Genomic DNA, 24,098 nt, shown 5'->3' on the forward strand with positions numbered 1-24,098 from the left:
TTTCATCAGCGCTATTTAATGATTTCTCCCCCTTTTTGTCAGAATCAAAAAGACATAGTAATAAAAACTGAGTTAAGGAGAAAAACATTTCATTAAAAATAGAAACACAAAACATCAGATTTAAAAAGATCAAGAACAAAACATCAGATCCAAAAAGAAGACAGAAGCAAAAACAACAAAAGGCAAGCAAAACATAAAAACCTAAGTGCCTAAGGGTTCTGAGGCAATTTCTGCAAGATCATGGCAAGCATCTTCTGGATGTTCTCATTGACCGTATCTTGCTTGTCCATTCTGTCTCGGAGGATGTTCTGATCTTCCTTAAGGTCCTTCAGAGTCTGAAGGATCATGGGAACAGCAGTTGAAGACTCCCCCTGAGTCAGAGCCTGCTGGGCTTCAGCTTCTGCAGCAGCTTGAGCTTCTGCATCTGCCAGAGCCTTAGCTTCAGCTTCTTGTTGCCTTAGGATTTCTGCTTCTTTTGCCAGTCTTTCTTCCTCTAGTCTTTTTGCTTCTTCTTCAGCTTCCTTAGCCAACCTTTCTTCCTCAAGCCTTCTGGCTTCAGCCTCTCTAGCAAGTCTCTCCTGGAGTCTTTCCTCAGCATTTCTGATGTAGTCATTTCTGACTTGTTCAGATATGCTCTTCAGCCTAAAGGACTCAGATGTCATCCAGCCAATGACTCTGTTCCAGTGTGTCCTTACAGATTCAGGATCATCATTGATTTCAGAGTTAATGACCAGAGAATCAACCTTTTGAGCTGAAGCCTCTGCAATCATAAAGATGGCTTCCTTAAGGGTAGGTTTAGAAAGCTCTGGTTCAGGTTCTGGTTCAGAGGTATGAGGTGGAGGGCTGAGATTCAAGGTTTGAGGTTCAGATTCTGACTCAGGTTGGAGTTCAGATTCTGCTTCTGGTTGAAGACTGGGGGATGAAGCATAAAGTGGGTTTAAATCTAAAGGTTCAGATTCTGGTTCTGGGACAGCGGGAAGGATTGGTGGGGTGATATCAGAGGTGTGGGGATCAGATGGTTGAATGTCAGAGGGTTGAGTTTCAGAGGGTATGGTGGTTGTTTGTTGTGGTGGAAGTGAAGTTGTTTCAGGTTCTGTGGTTTGTGGTTGTTGTGAAGCAAGTCTATGAGCATATAGAGTGGCTATTGTTGGAGAGTCAGGATCAGAAGGTTCAGGGTCAGAGGAAACAGTAACGTAGGGAGGTGATTCAGGTTCAGAGGATGAAGAAGAAGAAGTGCTTTGGTGAGTTTGTGCAGGTATAGAGGGAGGAATGAAAGTTCTGGCTATGTTTAGAACTGGTGTAGGTTGGGAGGTTCTGATGATTGAGGGTGTAATGTCAGAGGTGGTGAAAATGGGTTGAGAGGAGAGAGGGTTAGAGGAAGCCATCTGAAGATTAGAGGAGACAGGAGGAACAGACTTACCAGTTGAGATTTGCAGAGGAGCTGAAGATCCGCTTCCAGAGGCTCCGTCAAGTCTGGCCTTCTTTGCTGGTGGTGCTATCTTCCTCTCAGAAACACCTCTCTTGTATCTGACTAAATCTTCTTCAGAGTCCAGACAGTCATCGAGGCTGAAATCAGAGACATCAAAACCTTCTTCCAGCAGACGATGAAGATAGAGGGCAACAGCGTCTCTGGGCTCATTCTTGAAGAATCTGGCCAGGCCATGAGGCATCTTCCTCTGATCTTTCAAACTGTGCCAGGATACATCCAGAGTTGGCTTGACTTGTATTTTCTTGATTATCCCCATACTCTTGAGGTTTCTGGCGTTCAGAGGCTTCCCTACATCAATTGCCAGATCATCCATACATCTGGTCTTCTCCAGCTGGTCAACCAATCCATGCTTAATGAAGACATCAGAAAGCAATCTTCCCAGAGGGATGTAAGACCTTGGCTTCATATTGTTTCTGGTTTCTTTGACAGAATCCCTCAGATATCTGAAAAGGAGAACAGGGAGGTTGATCTGGATACCCTTCTGAATACAGTATAAAATGCATTTTTGATCAGCATTTATGTAATCAGAGGAGTTGGAGGCTGGGCGATGGTGAATAGTACCCAGAATGATTTTTAGCCACACTCGGAGGTTCTGGTGTAGCTCTTTGTTCTTAGAGGGGTTTCCTTCAACATTGGGTTTGAAGATTGTTGGGTTGATAACTTCAGTGATGCGGTTTGACCTAGGAGGAATGTTGTAGATCCTTTTTCCTCCACTTTGCTCCATATTCAACAAGGAAGCAATAGACGCTTCTGTGATAACTATCTTCACTCCCAGAACAAATGAGACAATGAATTGGTCATCTGCATCAGCATGTCTCCAGAACTCTTTGACGAAAAGAGGGTAGATTGGACCATACAACCTTTGAAAATAGTTCTCCCACCCTTGTTGACGTAGTTCTCCAGTTAGATCAACGCCATTTCTTCTTAGGTTGTCAAAATCAACCAAAGATTCACACAAAACATCCAAACCTTCAAAGGGAGTTGAAAGGTTTATGTGGCGTTCACGGTCAAGAATGTGGGGTTCTTGATAAACAGGGGTTATGGTGACGCCGGTAACAGTAGGAGTTTGAGTGTTTGAGGTTTGGGGATTAGAACTGGATTCCATCTGTTGAGAGAAGTTAAAAACTTCTTGTTGTTGAGCATCCATGAAGAAGAAAAAGATGAAGATTGAAGAACTTGCAGAGAATGCTTCGAGAGAGGGTTTAGGGTTTTAGAGTGAGTGAAAGTGATAAGTGTGTGAAGTGTGAGAAAAGTGTTTATATACCTAAGTTCAAACACATGCAAAACGACACACATTCCAGCGTTAGACACAATACTCAAAAAGCACGCTTGGGGGGAAAAATGATTACAGCTAATAAATGAATGTCTAATCCCAACAGTACGCACACTGCTCTAGGAGATTTCAAACGTTCTGACCTTTGATTTCTATTGACAGCTGTCTAGAAGTTCTAGGGTTAGACGTTTAATGCTCCACGTGTTGATGTATCTGATCTTCAGGAATACCAAAGGATTGGTTTCTGAAGATTTCTAACTCAGATATCTTCTTAACTTGTAGAAGTATCAGAGTCAGAGGCAGAAGTGTATTTGCTTTTATCAGAGTCTCATTTTACATGTTCAGAGCCAAATTTTACTCAGGGCAATTTTTAATGTTCAGATTCTCTAATATAAAAAGAAATCTATCTTCAGCTAGAGGCTTAGTAAAGATATCTGCCCATTGATGTTCTGTATCAATGAACTTCAATGTTACTATCCCTTTCTGAACATAGTCTCTGATAAAGTGATGTTTTATTTCTATGTGTTTGGCTCTGGAATGTAGAATGGGATTCTTACTTAAACAAATAGCAGCAGTATTATCACAAAAGATAGGAATGTTACTCTCAAATATTTGAAGATCTTCTAGCTGATGCTTCATCCAGAGCATCTGAGTTGTGCACAGTGATGCTGAGATGTATTCTGCTTCTGCAGTTGATAGAGCAATAGTTGACTGTCTTTTGCTAGCCCAGGAGATTAGATTGTTTCCCAGAAGCTGGCAATTCCCAGATGTGCTTTTTCGTTCTATTCTATCTCCTGCATAATCTGCATCACAATAACCCGAGAGTCTATGCTCTGATGTTTTCTCATACATCAGGCCCAGGTTAGGAGTTCCTTTCAGATACTTAAGAATTCTCTTAACAGCTGTTAAATGGGATTCTCTAGGATCTGATTGGAATCTGGCACAAAGACAGACGCTAAAGAGAATATCAGGACGAGTAGCAGTCAGATAGAGAAGAGAGTCTATCATACCTCGATAGAGCTTCTGACAGACCTTGTTGCTTACCTCTTCCTTCTCCAAAATGCAAGTTGGGTGCATAGGAGTTTTTGCAGAGTTGCATTCAGTCATGTCAAACTTCTTCAGAACGTCTTTAATGTACTTGCTTTGATGAATGTACGTGACTTCTGGAGTTTGATTGATTTGAATTCCCAGAAAGAACTTTAGTTCTTGCATTAAACTCATTTCAAACTCAGCCTGCATCAACTTAGAAAATTCTTGGCAAACAGAGATATTAACAGAACCAAAAATAATATCATCAACATAAATTTGGCATATCATGAGATCATTATTAAGGTTTTTACAGAAGAGTGTAGAATCAACTTTCCCTCTGATAAAATTTTGTTCCAGAAGAAAGTTGCTTAAGCGTTCATACCAAGCTCTGGGAGCTTGTTTAAGTCCATATAAGGATTTCTTAAGTTTAAAAACATGTTCTGGAAGATTTGAGTTTTCAAAGCCTGGAGGTTGATTGACATACACTTCTTCTGAAATATAACCATTAAGAAATGCACTCTTGACATCCATTTGATATAGTTTAATAGAATGATTAATAGCAAAAGATACAAGAAGACGAATAGATTCTAACCTCGCGACTGGAGCAAAAGTTTCATTATAATCAATACCTTCTTGTTGACTATAACCTTGAGCTACCAGTCGTGCTTTGTTTCTGACAACTTCTCCTTTCTCATTCAGCTTGTTTCTGAAAACCCATCTGGTTCCAATGACGTGAGTGCCTCTGGGTTTAGGAACGAGATCCCAGACATCATTCTTGGAGAATTGATCCAACTCTTCTTGCATAGCTGCCACCCAATCGTTATCTTGAAGAGCTTCATCACAGGACGTAGGCTTAATCAGAGACACTAGTCCCAGAGGAATATCTTCAGAAGTTCTGAAGGTAGATCTGGTTCTAACAGGTTCATCTTTGTTTCCCAAAATCAAATCTTCAGATACGTTAATACGACTTTTAACTTTCCTTGGAATTTCTGGAGATTTAATTTCTTCAGAGTCTGGAGTGACGGTTGCTTCTGGAGTTTTCTCAGATTCTACCAGAGTGATCTCTAAATCTGCAAACTTTTCAACTAGCTTTGACTTTTCAGGGTCAAGCTTATCATCAAATCTAACATGAATTGATTCCTCCACAATTTTGGTTTCTGTGTTGTATACTCTGTAGCCTTTAGAGCGTTCTGAGTATCCTAACATAATACCTTTCTGTGCTTTGGAATCAAACTTGTTTAGATGTTCTTTAGTATTTAATATAAAGCAAATGCATCCAAAAGGATGAAAATATGAGATGTTGGGTTTTCTTCCCTTACACAGTTCATAGGGAGTCTTTTCCAGAATAGGTCTAATAGAGATTCTATTCTGAATGTAACACGCTGTATTTACAGCTTCTGCCCAAAAGTGCTTTGCTACATTAGTTTCATTGATCATGGTTCTGGCCATCTCTTGGAGTGTCCTATTCTTCCTCTCTACAACTCCATTTTGTTGTGGAGTTCTAGGGCAGGAGAAATCATGGGATATTCCATTAGAGTCAAATAATTCCTCAAAATCTTTGTTTTCAAATTCTCCACCATGATCACTTCCGACTCTAACAATTTTAGAGTCAAATTCTTTTTGCACTTTAGAACAGAAACTGGTGAATACAGAGTGAGACTCACTCTTGTGCTTTAGGAATTTTACCCATGTCCAGCGGCTGTAATCATCAACGATTACTAGTCCATACTTCTTTCCATTGACTGATGCTGTTTTCACAGGGCCAAATAAGTCAATGTGAAGAAGCTCCAGAGGCTTAGAGGTAGAAACAACATTTTTCTTTTTAAAAGATGTTTTTGAAAACTTTCCTTTCTGACAAGCTTCACACAGAGCATCTGAAGAAAACTTCAGTTTAGGTAAGCCTCTGACTAACTCAAGTTTAGTTAGCTGAGAAAGTTTTCTCATGCTAATGTGGCCTAAGCGTCTATGCCATACCCATTGCTCTTCGTGAACTGACATTAAACATTTAACATTTTGATCTTTTAAATCAGAAAGATTTATTTTATAAATGTTGTTTTTCCTCTTGCCTGTGAAAAGGACAGAGCCATCGTTCTGATTAATGGCTTTACATGTTTTTTGATTAAAGATTACATCATAACCGTTATCACTTAATTGACTTATGGATAACAAGTTATGCATTAATCCTTCTACATAAAGAACATCAGATATAGAGGGAAGAGTACCATTACCAATAGTTCCGGAGCCTCTGATCCTTCCTTTCTGATCTCCTCCGAAGCCTACAAATCCAGCGTCTTTAAGTTCCAGGCTTTGGAACATAGACTTTCTTCCCGTCATATGTCGCGAGCATCCAGAGTCCAGGTACCATGACTGGTGTCTGAACTTTGCTGCATAGGATATCTGCAACATAGATAATCTTATCTTTCGGTACCCAGAATCTCTTGGGTCCTTTCAGATTAGTTTTCCCAGAGTTTCTTACAACTTTGGGTCTTCTAGCATTTTTAAATTTGTGTTCTTGTGTGTGTGTGTAGTGATATGAAAAAGGCGATTTAATTTGGTTACTGGTAGAGGTTTCATCTTCCTTAGGATCATACCCAATTCCCCTTTTATTATTCTGACTTACTCCATAAATCATGGATGCCATAATACTCCTATCTATTCCATTCTTCAGAAATTTTTGAAAGGCTTCTTCATATTTATAAATAATTTCATTTGAAGTTTGTGGTGCTTGAGATAACGTTTCTTCTAATTTTATTTTTGCTTCATCTTTTTCTAACATTAAAGATTTGATTGTATCTTCTTGTGATAGAATTGTTATCTCAAGTTCACTACACTCTTCAAATTTAGCTTTAAGACAGCCTTTAACGTTTTTAAACTTTTGTTTTAATTTCTGATAAGAAGTAAGAGTTTCTGACAAACATGATTCTAAGTCAGATCTAGAAAGTTCAGAAAATACCTCTTCAGATTCTTCATCTGAGCTGCTGGATGTGATAGCCATAAGTGCTACGTTGGCCTGTTCATCAGAGTCAGATTCTGATGATCCAGATTCACTATCGTCCCAGGTGGCCATCAGTCCTTTCTTTGTTCTGAAAGTGTTTTTCTTGAAGCTTTCTTTTCTAGGGTTGTCTTTCTTCAACTTGGGGCATTCATTTCTGTAATGACCTGTTTCTTTACATTCATAGCAGGTAATATCTTTGTTAGCTTTACCTTTTGACGTTGACTCTGATCGATCCCCTCTGGGTCTTGATCTTCTGAAGTTGTTGTTGTTCCTCTTTTTCCAGAGTTGCTTGACTCTTCTGGTTAGTAGGGACAACTCTTCTTCATCATCAGAGTCTTCTGGTTCAGAATCGTCAGTATCTTCAGCTTCTGCCTGGAGAGCTTTGGTTCTGTCAGGTTTCCGTCTTTCAGATCTGGACTTCAGCGCTACTGACTTGTTCCTTTTCTGAGGCTCATCCTCCTCTAATTCTATCTCATGGCTTCTGAGAGAACTAACAAGTTCTTCAAGGCTGATATTGTTCAGATCCTTTGATAACTTCAGAGCAGTAACCATTGGTCTCCATTTCTTTGGCAGACTTCTGACTATCTTCTTAACATGATCTGCAGTCGTGTATCCTTTGTCTAGCACTTTAAGACCTGCAATAAGAGTTTGAAATCTGGAAAACATAGCTTCTATAGCTTCATCATCTTCCATCTTGAAGGCTTCATACTTCTGGATAAGCGCCAGAGCCTTCGTCTCCTTGACTTGGGAGTTTCCTTCATGGGTCATCTTCAGAGAGTCAAGTATATCTTTGGCTGTCTCTCTGTTGGTGATTTTTTCATATTCGTTGTATGATATAGCATTTAGAAGTATTGTTCTGGCCTTGTGGTGATTTTTGAAGTCACGTTTCTGATCTTCTGACATTTTGCTTCTGGGAACTTCAGCTCCATTTAAGACTGGAGGTTTGTATCCATCTGTGACAATGTCCCAGAGGTCAGCATCATAACCCAGAAAGAAACTTTCGATTCTGTCTTTCCAGTAATCAAATTTTTCTCCATCAAAAACAGGAGGCTTGGCATTGTAAGAATCTCTTTCATTTGAGTGGGTCATTGTTTTTCTCGTACTGGATCTCTCTACACGGTTAAGTGTTTGATTAGAAAATCAATAACAGAGCCGGAGCTCTGATACCAATTGAAGGTGAGAAAAACAAGAAAGGGGGGGTTTGAATTGTTTGAAAAATAAGCGCTTTTCCAAAATGAAAATCACACAATGATTTTATACTGGTTCGCTTATAACACAAAGCTACTCCAGTCCACCCGGCCAAGGTGATTTCGCCTTCAACAAGGACTTAATCCACTAATCTTGAAAGATTACAAACAACACCTAAGAGAGAAGAAAATCTCTTAGTCTTCTCAAGTCTACAGACTACACAAAGTCACTTGAGGAAATCAAACAAATAAAATATACAAGATATGTAATCTAGAGTGCTTCTAAGAAAGCAAGTATTACAAACTTAAGAACAGATTTTTCACTTAATAAGCAAAAGCTTAGTGAAATTCTTTGAGAGCAAAGATGATTTTCTTGAGCGTGAAATAATTCAGTATAGTTTTGGCTAGTTGATTTCTTATTACTGAATGTTGATTGCATCTCTATTTATATATGAGTTGGAGTAGAGTTGAATCTGGTGGATATTAAACTGAGTTTACTCCATCACTTAAATAGCTTCTGCAGTTTAACTTTTCATCTTTGAAGTGACTACTTACCACAAGTAGTATCTTCTCTCTTGGAAGTGGAGATTAACGTCTCTTTCTCTGTTTAGGAAATCTATTTGAAAATCTTTACTTGACTTGAACGTTACTTCTTCATGATTAGCAAATCCATAATCAGAGTATTTGTGTTTCTGGAGAATCTTGGAATCTTGCTTCTGATGTTGATCTCTTGAGAGTTCAGATGGCGCTGATAACGTTTCTCCAGAATCAGAGCTTCTAGACTTTACTTCATGTTCAGATGCTTCTGATACTTTGCAGTTTTGTCCAGAGTCAGACTTTCTTGAACGAGATTCCACTTCAGATGCTTCTGATACTTGAGAATTTGTATCTGATCTTGTTGTGCATCTGATGACATCATCAGATTTATTACTTCTTTCTTTAGAACCCTGCACACTTAGAAACTTTTCGTTAGGGTGCCATTTTTGGTTTCATCCTTTGTTATCATCAAAATCAAGGAATCTGTTGTAGAACAATTTTTGTTCTTACAAATTTCACTGCACAATTGATAATGAAAGAAGAATAGAAAAGATGAAAATTGGGGAAGAAATGGAATTAGGGTTTGACGAGAGAAAAAAGAAGAAGAAAATGTTCCTGCAGAGTTACTCTCCGATCTCAAATTGAGATTTTTTATTCAAATGTGCAATTACATTTCTCTCTTGTGTGTTACAATCAATAATAATAGTTACTCCTTATTTATAAGTTGAGTTTGCTTGCTTCCTAAGCAACACTCCAACTAACTTAATTCAACTAAAATTACAAAATAAGTCTAAGTCAAAATCCATGTCAAACAACATGCTTCAACATTTTGACCTAAACTTTCCACCTTTCCTTGCCTCTGTCGAGCAGTCTGCTTCGACACAAGGAATTACAATTCAATACCATATTGGTTAAAGATAGAGTCCATAAATGGTATATATAAAGCGACATTTTTCACCTTACAAGTCGGTTTTTTAGGGTTGAGTTAGGCAAAACTCTAATTCTATCATAGTATCAGAGCCTATCGATTTGGGCCACCTACAATTTATATATGCGCACCAACCCAAAAAAAAGTATAGGGTGCAAGGGGGTGTATTGGGAAAAACCAAAGTTCCAAACGTCGATAATTTGAGCCACCTACCGTTTATATCCACGCACCAAACCCAATAGTGCTGAGCATGAGAGGGTGTGTTGGAAAAAACCTAAAACTCCACGTTGATTAAAGATAGAGCCTATAAAATATTTATATAGATCGACACTTTTCACTTTACTAATTGGTTTTATAGAATTGAGTTAGGACAAACTCTAATTCTATAAAAAAATCCTTCAAAAAAAATGGACATAACCTTTTATTAAATAAAAGTTAAATAAAAACTTAAAATGATAATACAAAATAAGGTGGTAAATGTTGATAACTTTTTGAGATTTAAAGAATCTAAATTGAAATAGATGTAAAAATGTCACTAACTCTAAAATTTATTTGAGAGTTTAGGGGTCGAGAAGAAATGATTTTGAAAGAAAAAAAAAAGAAATAAATATAATTGAAGATTTTTAAATGAAAGTGTTTTAAAGGATTTATGAGCCTTCTTTAATATAAGAGAACTAAAAGATTATAATAAAGAATTTTATTTTAAAAAAATCTTATATGATAATATTTAAATAAGGTATCAAATTAAGTAACATAACACATTCGATAATTCTTTATCGCATATCCGCATAACAAAATCCACTGTCGACTAAAAGATTATAGATTATTTTTATAAAATTTAACATAAATTAAAAATTATTTGATATGTTAAAGAGAAGGATTAAAATTAACGATTTTGTTAAAATTTTTTAAGACGTTAATTTTTATGCATCTTGTTGACATATGAAATAATTTTTGATTGATGTTAAATTATATATATATATATATATATATATATATATATATATATATATATATATATATATATATATATATATATATATATATATATATATATATTTATTTATTTATTTATTTAATTTTTTTTCGAGGGTGTTTTGTATATAAAGATAAATATGTTACCGTATTTTGGAGGGTGTTTTGTATATAAAAGGTAAAAATATTTTACCTTATTTTGGAAGATAAATTAATCTTTATTATTGATATATTTAAAATATTATATATATATATATATATATATATATATATATATATATATATATATATATATATATATATATATATATATATATATATAATATTTTAAATATATCAATAATAAAGATTAATTTATCTTTCTACACAAAACACCCTCCAAAATAAGGTAAAATATTTACCTTTTATATACAAAACACCCTCCCAAATACGATAACATATTTATCTTTATATACAAAACACCCTCGAAAATAAAGTAAAAGATTTATCTTTCTACCTCAAAAACTCCAAAAATAGAATCCAAGAAAAAGTTCACATTCTTAAACTTATAGATGTGATATATCCATCACTAGGGGTGGCAAAACGGGCTCGGCCCGCCGGAAATGCCCGTTTTTCCCACATTTTTGTGCGGGGCGGGTCAAGGATTTAGGTCCTCACCCTAAAATGTGTCCGCCCCGCCCCGCCCCGTTTTTTTCGCGGGCTTTTGCATGCACATGTATTTACATATATTTTTGCATTTTTAGGCTTAAAGAGTGCAGTGCCCGCGGGCTTTACTCGCCCCGCCCTCAATTTTTTGTGGAACGGGTCTAAGTTTTAGGCTCGCATCCTCAACTATGACCGCCCCGTCCCGCCCCGTTTTTTTGTGGGCTTTTGCGGGGCGGGCCTAAACGGGGCGGGCATGCCCGTTTGCCACCCCTATCCACCACCAACTTGGTTAATACTATGCAATTTATATTATATACATGAAAATTTATTTGTTCATATAAAAATATATTTAAATTATAAAAAGAAATAATATTGTTCAACTAAATTTGTTAAATTTAGTTTTTTTGTCACATTATATTTTTAATTATAATAAAAAAATAGATATAAAAAATATTTATATATAAGAGATTAATTATTCTACAGTATCACCCTAATAAATTTTTTTTTTTTTAACATTGAACTATATAATTAAATAATAGTGTAAAATTCTTTAAAAATATAAAGTCGTATACACACAATTATTACATTATTAAAAAAAGAAAAATAGTTTATACTGTTAACTGTTAACTCAAATATTCAATAAAAAGTTTGTTATACTTATTAGACCGCATCGATAAAGATGGTGGCATCCATAGTCTATGATGATGCTAAACACATACATACATAGATGCATGATATGCATAGTTGCACATAGAGTAACATGACATGGCATTGGGTGTCTGAGAAGAGAGGAAAATATCATAGCCACGTATGCAGTCGATCTAGGCTTCTCATCTCAGGGCTGTAAAAGATCTTCTCTCTCCACTTGTTTTTTTTTCTTTATCATCTCCATTTTCCAACTATAAACTTACCACCACCACCACAACCCCTTCTTATTATTTTCTTTCATTCTTCACAAATCATTCTAACTCCAATTTTTCTTCTTTTACAACAATATTCTCATCTCCACTCTTACATCTCTTAACCCTCCTAATTCAGGATTTTCATCATTTCTCCAGAAATTAGCTCTGAACACAGGTACATATACTTCTTTCTATTTTCTTTTTCGGATTTTTTCCTTTTTTTTTATTTACTTTTCTATTATGAATCTGAGCTGTTCTTAGATATATTTGGGGTTTTATTTTTTTATTTTTTATTTTCTTAATTTTTTTTGTTATTTTCTAGAAGCTTCTGATTATTACCTGATATATTTTCTTTTTTGCTCTGTTTGCCTGGACTGTGTTTCAGATTCATCCTTATATTTTCATCATTTAAAAATAATATTTTTTAATACTGAAAATAAAAACTTATAAAGTTTACAGATTCAACCTCAATATAGCAACCGAGTTGTTGTAGTGAATAGCTACAATTTTCTATCAGATGCATTTTGTTGCTGTGTTCTGTCAAAAGAAAAAACTGTTTTTAGTTTTGGAAATTTGTTTTAGTTGATGATGAAATATATACTAAGAAGAGCTTGGTAACACAGGGATTGGAACGGTGAATTATATTATTTTCTTACTTGATTGGTAGCATGTTTTGGATGGATTTGGGATAAAATTGCTTTTCATATATAATCAGAAGCAAAACAAGAAGGGAATAGTTTGAGATTTGGAAGCTTTTGATGGCTTCTACTATGGCTGCTACTAGTGAAAGGTGGATTGATCGTCTTCAATTTTCCTCACTATTTTGGCCTCCACCACAAGATGGTCAGCAAAAGAAGGTATAATTCTAATCTCTTACCATGTTTGAAGAAATTTACTTACTAGACTTTTATTTCTTCACTTTTTTCATGATTTAATATATTTTTATTTTAATTCTATGTTTTTTTTTTTTAAATTTATATTTTGTGTTTATGGGTTTCTTAGCTAGTAGTACCATAAGGACATGGGAAGGAAGGATCCCTATTTAGTCAGGACCGTCTTTGAGGGCGTGCAAGGCAAACTATAATAAAGGGTCCAAAGTTTATCACAGTTAAACTATAACTAAATAGGATCTAATTAAATATTTGTTGCGGTTAAACCGCAACTAAATAGAGGCCTATTAGTTTTGCCACAGGGCCTCCAATAAAATTAAGACGGCTAGTTATATTTTCACAAAATATCTTCATAAAATATCTTCACGAATATATCTAAGTGGTGTGATATGATTGGATGCATGTCTAGCAATATATTTCCACTGCAACCGAAAATCCACGCATATGCTACAATAAGCGTATCTTGGCTGTTGGATGAAGATCAGACCATTGATATTCTGACTTTACCAAATTGGATTTAAAATACGAACACAGAATATGAACTGTTTGATCTTCCTCAAACGACTGGGATCTATTGACTGTAGGAATGGTTTGTCTTGTTATTTATGCTGTCTTAAACTTATAAGAACCATATTCCATATGAAAGCATTTTATAGATTCTGCTCTATTCAAAGCTCTCTTTAATTCAATTTCATTATTTTTTGTGACATTGTTATTGTTTTTCTGTAGGATCAAATTGCTGCATATGTTGAGTACTTGATTCAGTTTACATCAGAGCAATTTGCCGACGATATTGCTGAGGTACACCTCTATTTACCGATTAAGCTTGTGAACTGCGACTAGAAACATGCTAACTATTTTCATGGATTCAATTCTTATTGTTTTGTCTATTTGTCTTTGACATGATAAATCCAAAAGTTTGTATTGATTGAAACTCACTGTTCTGTATTATTTTGACAGTTGATCCGCAACCGTTACCCGTCGAAGGAAATTCTCCTCTTTGATGATGTTTTGGGTATTTATGCTTTATCCCATGTTAGTTTAAATATTGATTGAGTCAACAAAAATATTATGACAACAAATTTATTTCCACTTCATATGTACTAACTTCTCTATTTATTATTTTCATGTGGATTCAGCAACATTTGTCCTTCATCATCCAGAGCATGGGCATGCAGTTGTACTTCCAATTATTTCATGTATTATCGACGGCACACTAGTCTATGATAAGACTAGTCCTCCATTTGCTTCTTTGATATCTTTAGTCTGCCCGAAAAATGAGGTATGAATATATTCCCCGACCAATATTCTTATCTACTTTGTATATATATTTAATTTCATAGAAATAAGTCCTTTGTTTGTGAAATATATTGTTGCTTTCTGTTTCTCATTTTATTACCCAATTATGCATAGCATTTATTCCGCTTCAGTGTCTACAAAGAGGCTCTCTATCATTTAATTTCTTCTTTTCATTGTTTTGCAGAACGAATATTCAGAACAGTGGGCTCTGGCATGTGGTGAAATTTTGCGTATTTTAACTCACTACAATCGCCCCATTTACAAAATGGAAAGGCAATCGAGTGAAACAGAAAGAAGCAGTAGTGGCAGCCTTGCAACAACTAGTGAGCCTCTTAATGGGAAAGCTGTCAACAGTGCTTTGGCACAAGAGAAAAAACCTATTAGGCCCCTGTCCCCCTGGATTACCGATATTTTGTTGGCTGCCCCTGTAGGCATTAGAAGTGACTATTTCCGGTGGTAAGTTTTTTTGTAAACCTAGTGATTTATGCATGTATTTATATATGTTTAGCTCTGCCTGCAAGTTTTAGGGGTGCATGGTCAATTTTGGTTCAGTTTAACGTTTTACCTCAAACTCATGTAGGTTTTACTGCTCATAAATTTCAGAAATCAATGACAAAACAGCTTAATTTATTTGATTCGCTTCTTTTTTATTTATCACAATATAATGTGTTATGCTTTCCGGTTTCGTGCATATTTTTTCCTGATGTTAAAGAATACTTCCATGCATTAACAGGTGCAGTGGTGTTATGGGCAAATATGCTGCTGGAGAACTCAAGCCTCCGTCAACTGGTACTTTATTTTTCATATTACTAATACAGATTACTGTTCTTTCATTGAATGATGCTTTTCCATAATAGTGTAAACATATATATCAGAAAATTTGAGTAATTTCTTCAGAAAGTGGAGAATTTGGTTAAGTTGAATGTCTATTTTGTAACACTTTATTCTAGTTCAACTACTGCTACACTCAAAAGGTTTCTACTGCCACAAGCTATAGTTTATGTCTACGGTTTATTATCCATATACAATTAGGCATTTGTGCTTTCAATCTCTGTTCATCTTCTCCCTTTTAATTTCTCATGCCTTTCCTCTCCATCTTACGTCAGTAACCCGCCATGTTATCAGCTAATTGATTTTTATTCAGCAAAACCAAGATTATCATTTGCTAATTTCCTATTGATTCCTGTATTTCTGTTGTGATTTTGCTTTTTATCTAGCCTCTTCCCGTGGTTCTGGGAAGCATCCTCAACTTGTGCCTTCGACTCCAAGATGGGCTGTTGCTAATGGCGCTGGTGTTATATTAAGTGTTTGTGATGATGAAGTTGCTCGCAATGAAACTGCTATTTTAACAGCGGCTGCTGTTCCTGCACTATTGCTTCCTCCTCCAACCACAGCTCTGGATGAGCATCTTGTTGCTGGATTACCAGCTCTAGAGCCATACGCACGTTTATTTCACAGGTTATTTTCACCTCAAGGCCTTTCTTGTTATTTAGTTGTTCATAGTGTTCATCTGCCTGAGAAAATGTGTGTACTCAAATTTTGCAGATATTACGCAATTGCTACTCCAAGTGCTACACAAAGACTTCTTCTTGGACTTCTAGAAGCTCCCCCGTCCTGGGCTCCAGATGCACTTGATGCTGCTGTGCAGCTTGTGGAGCTTCTTCGAGCTGCTGAAGAGTATGCTTCTGGCATAAGGGTAAGTAAAATCTTCAAAGACAGAGACTAGCTGTGATGCTGCCATTTATGGTAACCAACATTTTATTATTATGGGGTTTCATTAATAAGTTTTAAATGGAAAGTACAAAACTACATTAGTTGGTCATTCATGAGATAACACACGGTGCGTGTCTCAGTTGTGCATTGATTCATTTTTTATGGTTGAATATTTGTTGTAATATTGGATTTTCTTCCACTTTTTTGGATTGGGAAGAAAAATTTAACTGCTATACCTTTAGTCATATGCATGAGTTTGGACTTTGGAGGGATAATTTTTACTTAAACTAACATACCCCTTATTTGAGATTTTTTTCAAAATAACAGAGATTATCAATGTGCATATTATTTAGTACAGGTTAAATGTGCATAGATAACCCAACCAAACTGAAAATTAGCAGAACCTGTAATACTGACTGATTACAATGTGCAGAACAGAATGGTAGCATTCACACTGCATTCTGACTACGTTAACCCTTCTCTGAACAAATGCAAGCATGTTATATACATTAACTATGTGCATCTGAGTGTGATTGGATGCTACTGGATGATATGCTGTTATACATTTTGATGTGTTTTTTCTTTTCTATGTTGATACAGCTTCCTAGAAATTGGATGCATTTGCATTTCTTGCGGGCAATAGGGACTGCAATGTCCATGAGAGCTGGCATAGCTGCTGATGCTGCAGCTGCTTTGCTTTTCCGTATACTATCACAGCCAGCATTGCTTTTTCCTCCACTTAGACAAGTTGATGGAGTTGAAGTTCAGCATGAACCTTTGGGCGGTTATATTTCGTCCTACAGCAAGCAGATAGAAGTTCCTGCTGCTGAGGCTTCTATTGATGCTACTGCCCAAGGCATTGCATCAATGCTGTGCGCTCATGGTCCAGAAGTTGAATGGAGAATTTGCACCATTTGGGAAGCTGCTTATGGCCTGATTCCTGCTAATTCCTCAGCTGTTGATCTTCCAGAAATAATAGTTGCAGCCCCACTCCAACCGCCCATACTGTCGTGGAATTTGTATATACCTTTACTTAAGGTCTTGGAATATCTTCCTCGTGGAAGCCCGTCAGAAGCATGTCTCATGAAAATATTTGCTGCTACAGTGGAAGCCATTCTTCAGAGAACATTTCCACCCGAATCCAGTAGAGAACAAAACAGAAAAGCAAGTTACCTCTTTGGCATTGGTTCAGCCTCTAAAAACCTTGCTGTGGCAGAACTTCGCACTATGGTTCATTCACTTTTTTTAGAATCGTGTGCTTCTGTAGAGCTTTCTTCCCGACTACTTTTTGTTGTCTTGACCGTCTGTGTCAGTCACGAAGCCCAATTCAGTGGAAGCAAGAAGCCTAGAGGTGAAGATAATTATTCAGTTGAGGAAATCATCGAGGACTTACAAGCAATATCTGAAATCCGGAAAGAAAGGAAAAATAGGAAAGTGAAGAAGCAAGGTCCTGTAGCAGCATTTGATTCTTATGTTATGGCTGCTGTTTGTGCTCTTGCCTGTGAACTTCAGTTGTTTCCTTTGATTTCAAGGGGAAATAATCATTCACTTTCTAATAATGGGCAAGATATAGCCAAGCCTGTTACACTACATGGATCATCCCAAGATTTGCAGAATGGTCTAGAATCGGCAGTCCGCCATACTCACAGAATTTTAGCTATTTTAGAGGCACTATTTTCATTAAAGCCTTCTTCTGTTGGCACCCCTTGGAGTTACAGCTCAAATGAGATAGTGGCAGCAGCTATGGTTGCTGCACATGTTTCTGAACTATTTAGACGGTCAAAAGCTTGCATGCATGCCCTGTCGGTTTTGATACGTTGCAAATGGAACAAAGAAATTCACTCCAGGGCATCATCGTTGTATAATCTCATAGATATCCACAGTAAAGTTGTTGCGTCTATAGTGAATAAAGCAGAACCATTAGAAGCAACCTTAATTCACGCACCAATTTACAAGGACTCCCTTGTTTGTCATGATGGTAAAAGAAAGAATCGGAGTGAAAACGGTGGCTGCTCTGACTCTAGGCAGACATCTACTGTACCTTTGGAAGATTCAACACCATCAAAACATAGCCATAAATCTGGAAGAACTCCATGTTCAAATGAAGAAGCATCAGGGTATAACTTGGGTAAAGGTGTCACTGGTTTTTCATTGGAGGCTTCTGATCTAGCCAATTTCCTCACAATGGACAGGCATATAGGGTTGAATTGCAACACACAAATTTTTCTGATATCCATGCTGTCTGAGAAACAGGAGTTATGTTTCTCTGTAGTTTCCCTACTATGGCACAAGTTGATTGCATCTCCTGAAACTCAACCATGTTCTGAAAGCACTTCTGCACAACAGGGATGGAGACAGGTACAGGTTCAAATATTATACTGCAGTAACTTACTTTGTTAATGATATATATGTATCATTGTGATGTTGTGGATCCAAGTATCTTTTTTATGTTTTATTTCCTCCGAAAGGATTCATTACTAACAATTTTGTGATTTAATGTTATGTAGGTTGTCGATGCATTATGCAATGTTGTATCAGCCGCGCCGGCCAAAGCAGCTACAGCTGTTGTTCTTCAGGTCAAAAAACTACCTTGTTATTAATGATTGCACAAATTACTTTGACCATTGCTTGAACATCTATTTTGTTTAGCAATAATCATTACCATTTTTCTATCCAAAAAATATCATTGTTTAATAACTGCAAAGAAAATATTCAAACTACCATTTGTAATACCTGCCAACTTGTCTACAAATTTCAAATAGCTGATGCTCAATATCTCATCTAACCATAGTTTCACATTTGTATACTTTTTATATTGTTATCATTTCAAACATTCACTCGTTTTGTCACTTTTGTGGCCTTGTTGCTTGGCAGGCGGAAAAGGAACTGCAACCCTGGATAGCCAAGGATGACGATCTAGGTCAGAAGATGTGGAGAATCAATCAGCGGATTGTAAAATTGATAGTGGAGCTTATGAGGAACCATGATAGTTCCGAGTCATTGGTAATTCTGGCAAGTGCATCCGATTTATTACTACGAGCCACAGATGGGATGCTTGTTGATGGAGAAGCTTGCACTTTACCACAGCTAGAGGTAGAATGTTATAACAGTAGATTCTCTCTGACTTTTCAAGTTCTATTTATCAGTGACAAAGTTAAATTAGGGTCTGTCTCACAACCAAAAAACTGTCTCACTTCTCACATCCGCCCTATTATAGTAGTCTTTCTATTGAAGGATTTATTGGTTATAGCAATTATTGTTGTATGATTCCCAGTTATCTTAAATTTGTTTACATGAACTACATCAATTTTTTTAATTCAGACAAGCACAGATAATTATTTCTGATCAAAGTTTTCCACTGTTCTTTCTTATGCACACATGAATCAAGTCATCGTCACTCCTCGGTGCTCTTGTGGTCTTAAAATGAAATTAAAAAGCTAAAAGGTCAAATGCAATTTCATGCTCTGCATAGCAGATTACTTATTGGGGGTGTACTCAACTATTAAATTACACTGATACACCCCTTTGTAGCTTTCCATTCTGAAATCTAATAATTTTGATCTTAGAAAAATAATAATGACTTATGATACTTGGTGCTATGCTGAACTTTGCTAATATTCATACTTCTATCTTAATGATAATGGCCAGCTTTTGGAAGCAACAGCTAGAGCAATTCAGCCGGTGCTTGAGTTTGGAGAGCCAGGAATGGCTGTGGCAGATGGCCTTTCAAACCTTTTAAAGGTAAACATACTTCCCTTGTTGAAAACTACATTAGTTTAGCAGAGAGAGAGAGAGTGAATGCAATATGTAAATTAAATATTTCACATCTACTCTCTCATTAAACACATTGCTCACGATAGGACAATATGGTGTTGGATCCATTTAACTGATTTCACCTAGTTGGAAAATACTTTGGTCACATTTGATTCAAAACAATTGCGAAAACTTAAAATATGTTCTTTGTCTTTCAGTAATACAAAATCATTGTCTGATATTATTGTTGTGAATATACCTCTTGCAGTGTCGTCTAGCAGCTACCATTAGGTGCCTTTGTCATCCAAGTGCACACGTCCGCACTTTGAGCGTCTCAGTTCTTCGTGATATTTTACATACTGGCTCAATCAGGTGTAGTCCTAAACCACTGCGAATTAATGGCAACCACAACCCCTCTTATCCATACTTCAAGTTGGACGTCGTTGATTGGCAAGCTGACATAGAAAAATGCTTGACATGTGAAGCTCACAGCCGAATTTCAGCTGGATTGCCTATTAAGTTTCTTGACACCGCTGCCAAAGAATTAGGCTGTGCTATTTCCATATGAAATGGAAATGAAACCATTTTAGTCTGTGACCATTTTTCACTAGACTTACAGAGAAACTATTTATGATTTTGGAACTAACGGGTTTGCGTATACGCAAACATCATTCTGTTAGTCATCATAAAAAATCGCAGTCATGATTCCAGTTTGTTTATAGAAAGCTCATTTTGTATTATGTATGTGCTCTAATTAGACACTGAGCAAACGTTCACCATGAACTTGCTAATGACTGTGCTTTTAATATAACAGACATGTACAGTTGTAAAGACAAGATGTAACCAGGTTTTTTTTATTATCCTCGTCTCATTTTGTGTAATATATATATGTTGATAGAGTTTGTCATGAAATTCAATTCTAATTGTTGTACTAATAATGTATGCTTAGCGACTTTGACACTGTTTTAGTTGTGATATTCATCATTCTTCTTTTTTGGTCAAATTGTATGATATATGTTCAATTGTCGTCTTGTTTTTTGGTCAAATTGTATGATATATGTTCAATTGCAACTGTTAAATGAAATTGATCTTATTCTATTGCAACTGTTAAATGGAATTGATCTTATTCTTTATTCTAAATTATTTACTTTTCTATAATAGGTTAGATAAATTAGGCAATTGAATATTTATCATTATAATTTGTAATTTCCTGCAATTATTGGTACGAATGCAATAGAGAAAGACATGAAGTCAGAATTCATGACATGGTATTAGAGTGTGTTCGATCAAACCTGTGAAACCTTGTTATCTTGGGCTGAACAGCGACGCCCCACTGGGTCGCTCTCGAAGTCATACTTCTCTTTCGTTTTCGTTTAGTGTTTGTCTCAAAACCTCTTTTGTGTTCGTTTCGAAACCGTTTTTTTTTGGAAATCAAAATCTTCTGGTTGTTTGCTATTCTGAGTTGTTTGTCATCTCGTGCTTTCGTGAGACATAGGTTGTAAATGGGTGTATTTTGTGAAATTGAATTATGTTAGGTCTCTTAACCGTTACAAGGCTCGTTTGGTTGCTTTAGGAAACAAGCAGGAATATGGAATTGATTATGATGAGACATTTGCACTGGTTGTCAAAATGACAATTGTTTGCACGATCATCTCTATAGTTGTTTCTAGTGGGTGGTCTATTTATCAAATGGATGTGAAGAATGATTTTCTTAATGGTGACATGATAGAAGATATTTATATGACTCCACTTCAAGGTTTATTCTCTTCATCTAAAGGCATGTGCAAGTTCAAACGCTCCTTATATGGTTTGAAACAGGCACCTAGAGCATGGTACGAGAAGTTTCGCTCCACTCTACTTGGTTTTTTTTCTCCTCAGAGTCAGTATGATTCCTCTTTATTTATTCATAGCACATCTGTGGGTATTGTTATGCTTCTTTTGTATCTTGATGATATGATTATTACTGGTTTTTATCATGCTTCCATTCAACGACTAAAACAACAATTACATGCCTCATTTCACATGAAAGATTTGGGCAATTTACCTTATTTTCTTGGTCTTGAGGTTCATTCTACGTCCAAGTGAACCTTCCTCCATCAACACAAGTATGTCACTGATTTAATTTATATGGCTGGTCTCAAATCAGCTAATCCAGTGGATACCCCTCTTGAGGTTAATGTTAAATATCATCGTTATGATGATGATCTTTTGCCTGATCCTTTATTGTATCGATAACTTGTGGTTAGCCTGAATTATTTGGTTATTATTCGTCCTGACATATCTTTTGTTGTTCAACAAATAAGTCAATTTATGCATTCTCCTCGGCATCTTTATTTGGCAGCGGTTCGTCGTATAATTCTCTATTTGAAAGGAACCCTTCATCGTGGTCTATCTTCCCCCACTGGAATAACTCCCATATTGAGTGTTTATAGTGATTCATATTGGGCCGGATGTCCGGAAACTCGTCGATCAGTCATTGACTGGTGTATGTTTCTTGGTTCTTCGTTGATCTCATGGAAAAGTAAAAAGCAAGCAGCAACCTCTAAATCCTCTACTGGATTTGAGTATCGTTCCATGTCTGCTTCCTACTCGAAAATTATTTGGCTACGTGGTCTTTTGACTGAACTTGTATATCCTCGAACAGAGCCTACATCACTTTATGCCGATAATACAAATGTCATCCAGATTGTTGTGAATCCTATCTTTCATGAACGCACCAAACATATCAAAGTCGATTGTCATTCAATCCGTGATGCCTCTGATGACCGACTTATAACACTTCCTCACGTTAGTACTCATCTTCAGGTTGCAGATATTCTTACCAAAACTGTCCCACGACCACACCATCAGTTTCTTGTTAGCAAATTGATGTTTATTGACCAGCCACATCAATTTGAGGGGAGGTGTTAATAGGAATTGATCTTATTTTTTATTGAAAATTATTTACTTTTTTATAAATTAGACAATAGAATATTTGTCATTATAATTTATAATGACATATAATTATTAATATTATTATATATGGTACGGAATGCAATAGAGAAAGACATGAAGCCCGAATTCATGACAACAATATCACTTGGTATACGCATTTACATGATAATGGATAAAGAATCTATAACTAAACCATTTGATAACAAATCTTTCACTATGAAGGTATCATAAATGTACAAGGAATTTATTAGCCTGTATATTTGCAATGAATATAAAATGTGTTTTGAAATATATTATCAGAAAATAACAATCAATCTTTTTATATTATAAATGTATCATGTCATGATCTTTCAATTTTTTTATCAAATCAAATTGACATACTTCATTATTCATAGAATTTAAAGGCAATTTTTTTATGGTGTGAGTCATCTCGGAAAAATCCAAAAATACTTTTAGAATTTTTTAGAGATGCATCTCCGAACGCACATTAAATCTTCTATTTTTTATAAATCAATCAGCCATATCATTTTTGCCAAAAATTGATCAGAATATGCAATTGTGAATATTTCTAGAGTAAATTCAAAGATGCAGCTTCGAAAGCAGATTTCTTCCTTCGTAAATCAAGCAGTCACTCCATTTTTTTGCCAAACAATGATTCGGAGATGCATCTGCGAATATTTCTGGAGTAAATTGTAATATTTTTTCAAAAATATCTCCACACTATTTCCAACTTTCCTTTTCAATCCATTTTTTCCATTTTTATTTCTCAAACCATTCCATCAAACCTCTTTTGCAATCGATCGTCAAATGCTTAATCCAACGTCAAGTCATTTTCACAACGAAATAAAAAACACTTATCAAATACTTTTCAATAAAGATGAAAACGGAACGGGATGGATATCACGAGCTCTTGAGACTAAGATTCGAGATGGATATCTCGCCCATCCTAGCTCTCGTCATCATTCAAAACTGTCAATGCAGTTTTTTCAAACGTTTTCTCAATCAAATCTCAAAACACCTAAAAATATCAAACACTTTTGCAAATAAGATGGAAATGGAACATGGTGGATATCACGAGCTCCTGAGGCTAGGATTCGAGATGGATATCTCGCCCATCCAACTTCTCACCATTATCAAAAAATACTTTAAATCGTTCAAACTCTTTTCTCCCCGTCGTGTGATTGATCCTCAAACGAAAGGTACCTTGTCTCGAGATGATGCAAAAACAATATTTCATCCACTTGAACATGTGAGTAAGCCTGCGACGTTCCCCGTGAATGTTGATTTGTAAATTCATTCAGTTGTGATGCAAATGTTCCCTTCTCCACTTGTTTTAGGTAGCCAACAACTTTTTCGTCAATTGACACAAAGTAGTTTTCGCTAAAATCGACCAACAAACAAATATTTTCTACCCAGAACTACATAAGTCTTGAGTTCTCTTTTGCTTCCAGAGATACGTAGGAGCAGGATTTGTAAATCTTGTCAAGCCTATTAATAAAAAAATTAGGTTTAGTTCCTTCCTTTGCACATTAATAAAAAATCCAAAAAT

The 24,098-nt window shown here is 36.0% G+C and overlaps 1 protein-coding gene across 3 annotated transcripts; it reads left to right on the forward strand.

Annotated features, from left to right (window-relative positions):
• The first annotated feature begins 11,887 nt into the window (after positions 1–11,887).
• Positions 11,888–20,583, forward strand: LOC127097826 (protein GIGANTEA). 3 transcript variants are annotated; one of them, XM_051036305.1, is made up of 14 exons: positions 11,888–12,135; positions 12,676–12,817; positions 13,580–13,651; positions 13,811–13,865; positions 13,990–14,132; positions 14,334–14,605; positions 14,883–14,938; positions 15,367–15,607; positions 15,695–15,845; positions 16,463–18,220; positions 18,370–18,438; positions 18,737–18,955; positions 19,511–19,603; positions 19,884–20,583. In XM_051036305.1, the coding sequence occupies exons 2-14, from the start codon at positions 12,719–12,721 to the stop codon at positions 20,181–20,183; spliced, it is 3,528 nt and encodes a 1,175-aa protein (XP_050892262.1). In that variant the 5' UTR covers positions 11,888–12,135; positions 12,676–12,718; the 3' UTR covers positions 20,184–20,583. The 3 variants fall into 3 exon arrangements, with proteins under 3 accessions (XP_050892262.1, XP_050892261.1, XP_050892263.1); XM_051036304.1 differs by having other exon boundaries at positions 11,891–12,135; positions 12,584–12,817; XM_051036306.1 differs by lacking the exons at positions 11,888–12,135; positions 12,676–12,817; positions 13,580–13,651; positions 13,811–13,865 and adding an exon at positions 13,867–13,885.
• The last annotated feature ends 3,515 nt before the right edge of the window (positions 20,584–24,098 follow it).

The sequence above is a fragment of the Lathyrus oleraceus genome, chromosome 6 (genome assembly GCF_024323335.1).
Source record: "Lathyrus oleraceus cultivar Zhongwan6 chromosome 6, CAAS_Psat_ZW6_1.0, whole genome shotgun sequence".
Classification (NCBI taxonomy): Eukaryota; Viridiplantae; Streptophyta; class Magnoliopsida; order Fabales; family Fabaceae; genus Lathyrus; species Lathyrus oleraceus.

Coding starts and splice junctions, on each gene's coding strand:
- LOC127097826 (XM_051036305.1), top strand. CDS start 12,719: ATGGCTTCTACTATGGCTGCTACTAGTGAAAGGTGGATTGATCGTCTT. Junction 14,939..15,366: donor ACTCAAGCCTCCGTCAACTG/GTACTTTATTTT, acceptor CTTTTTATCTAG/CCTCTTCCCGTGGTTCTGGG. Junction 19,604..19,883: donor GCCTTTCAAACCTTTTAAAG/GTAAACATACTT, acceptor TACCTCTTGCAG/TGTCGTCTAGCAGCTACCAT.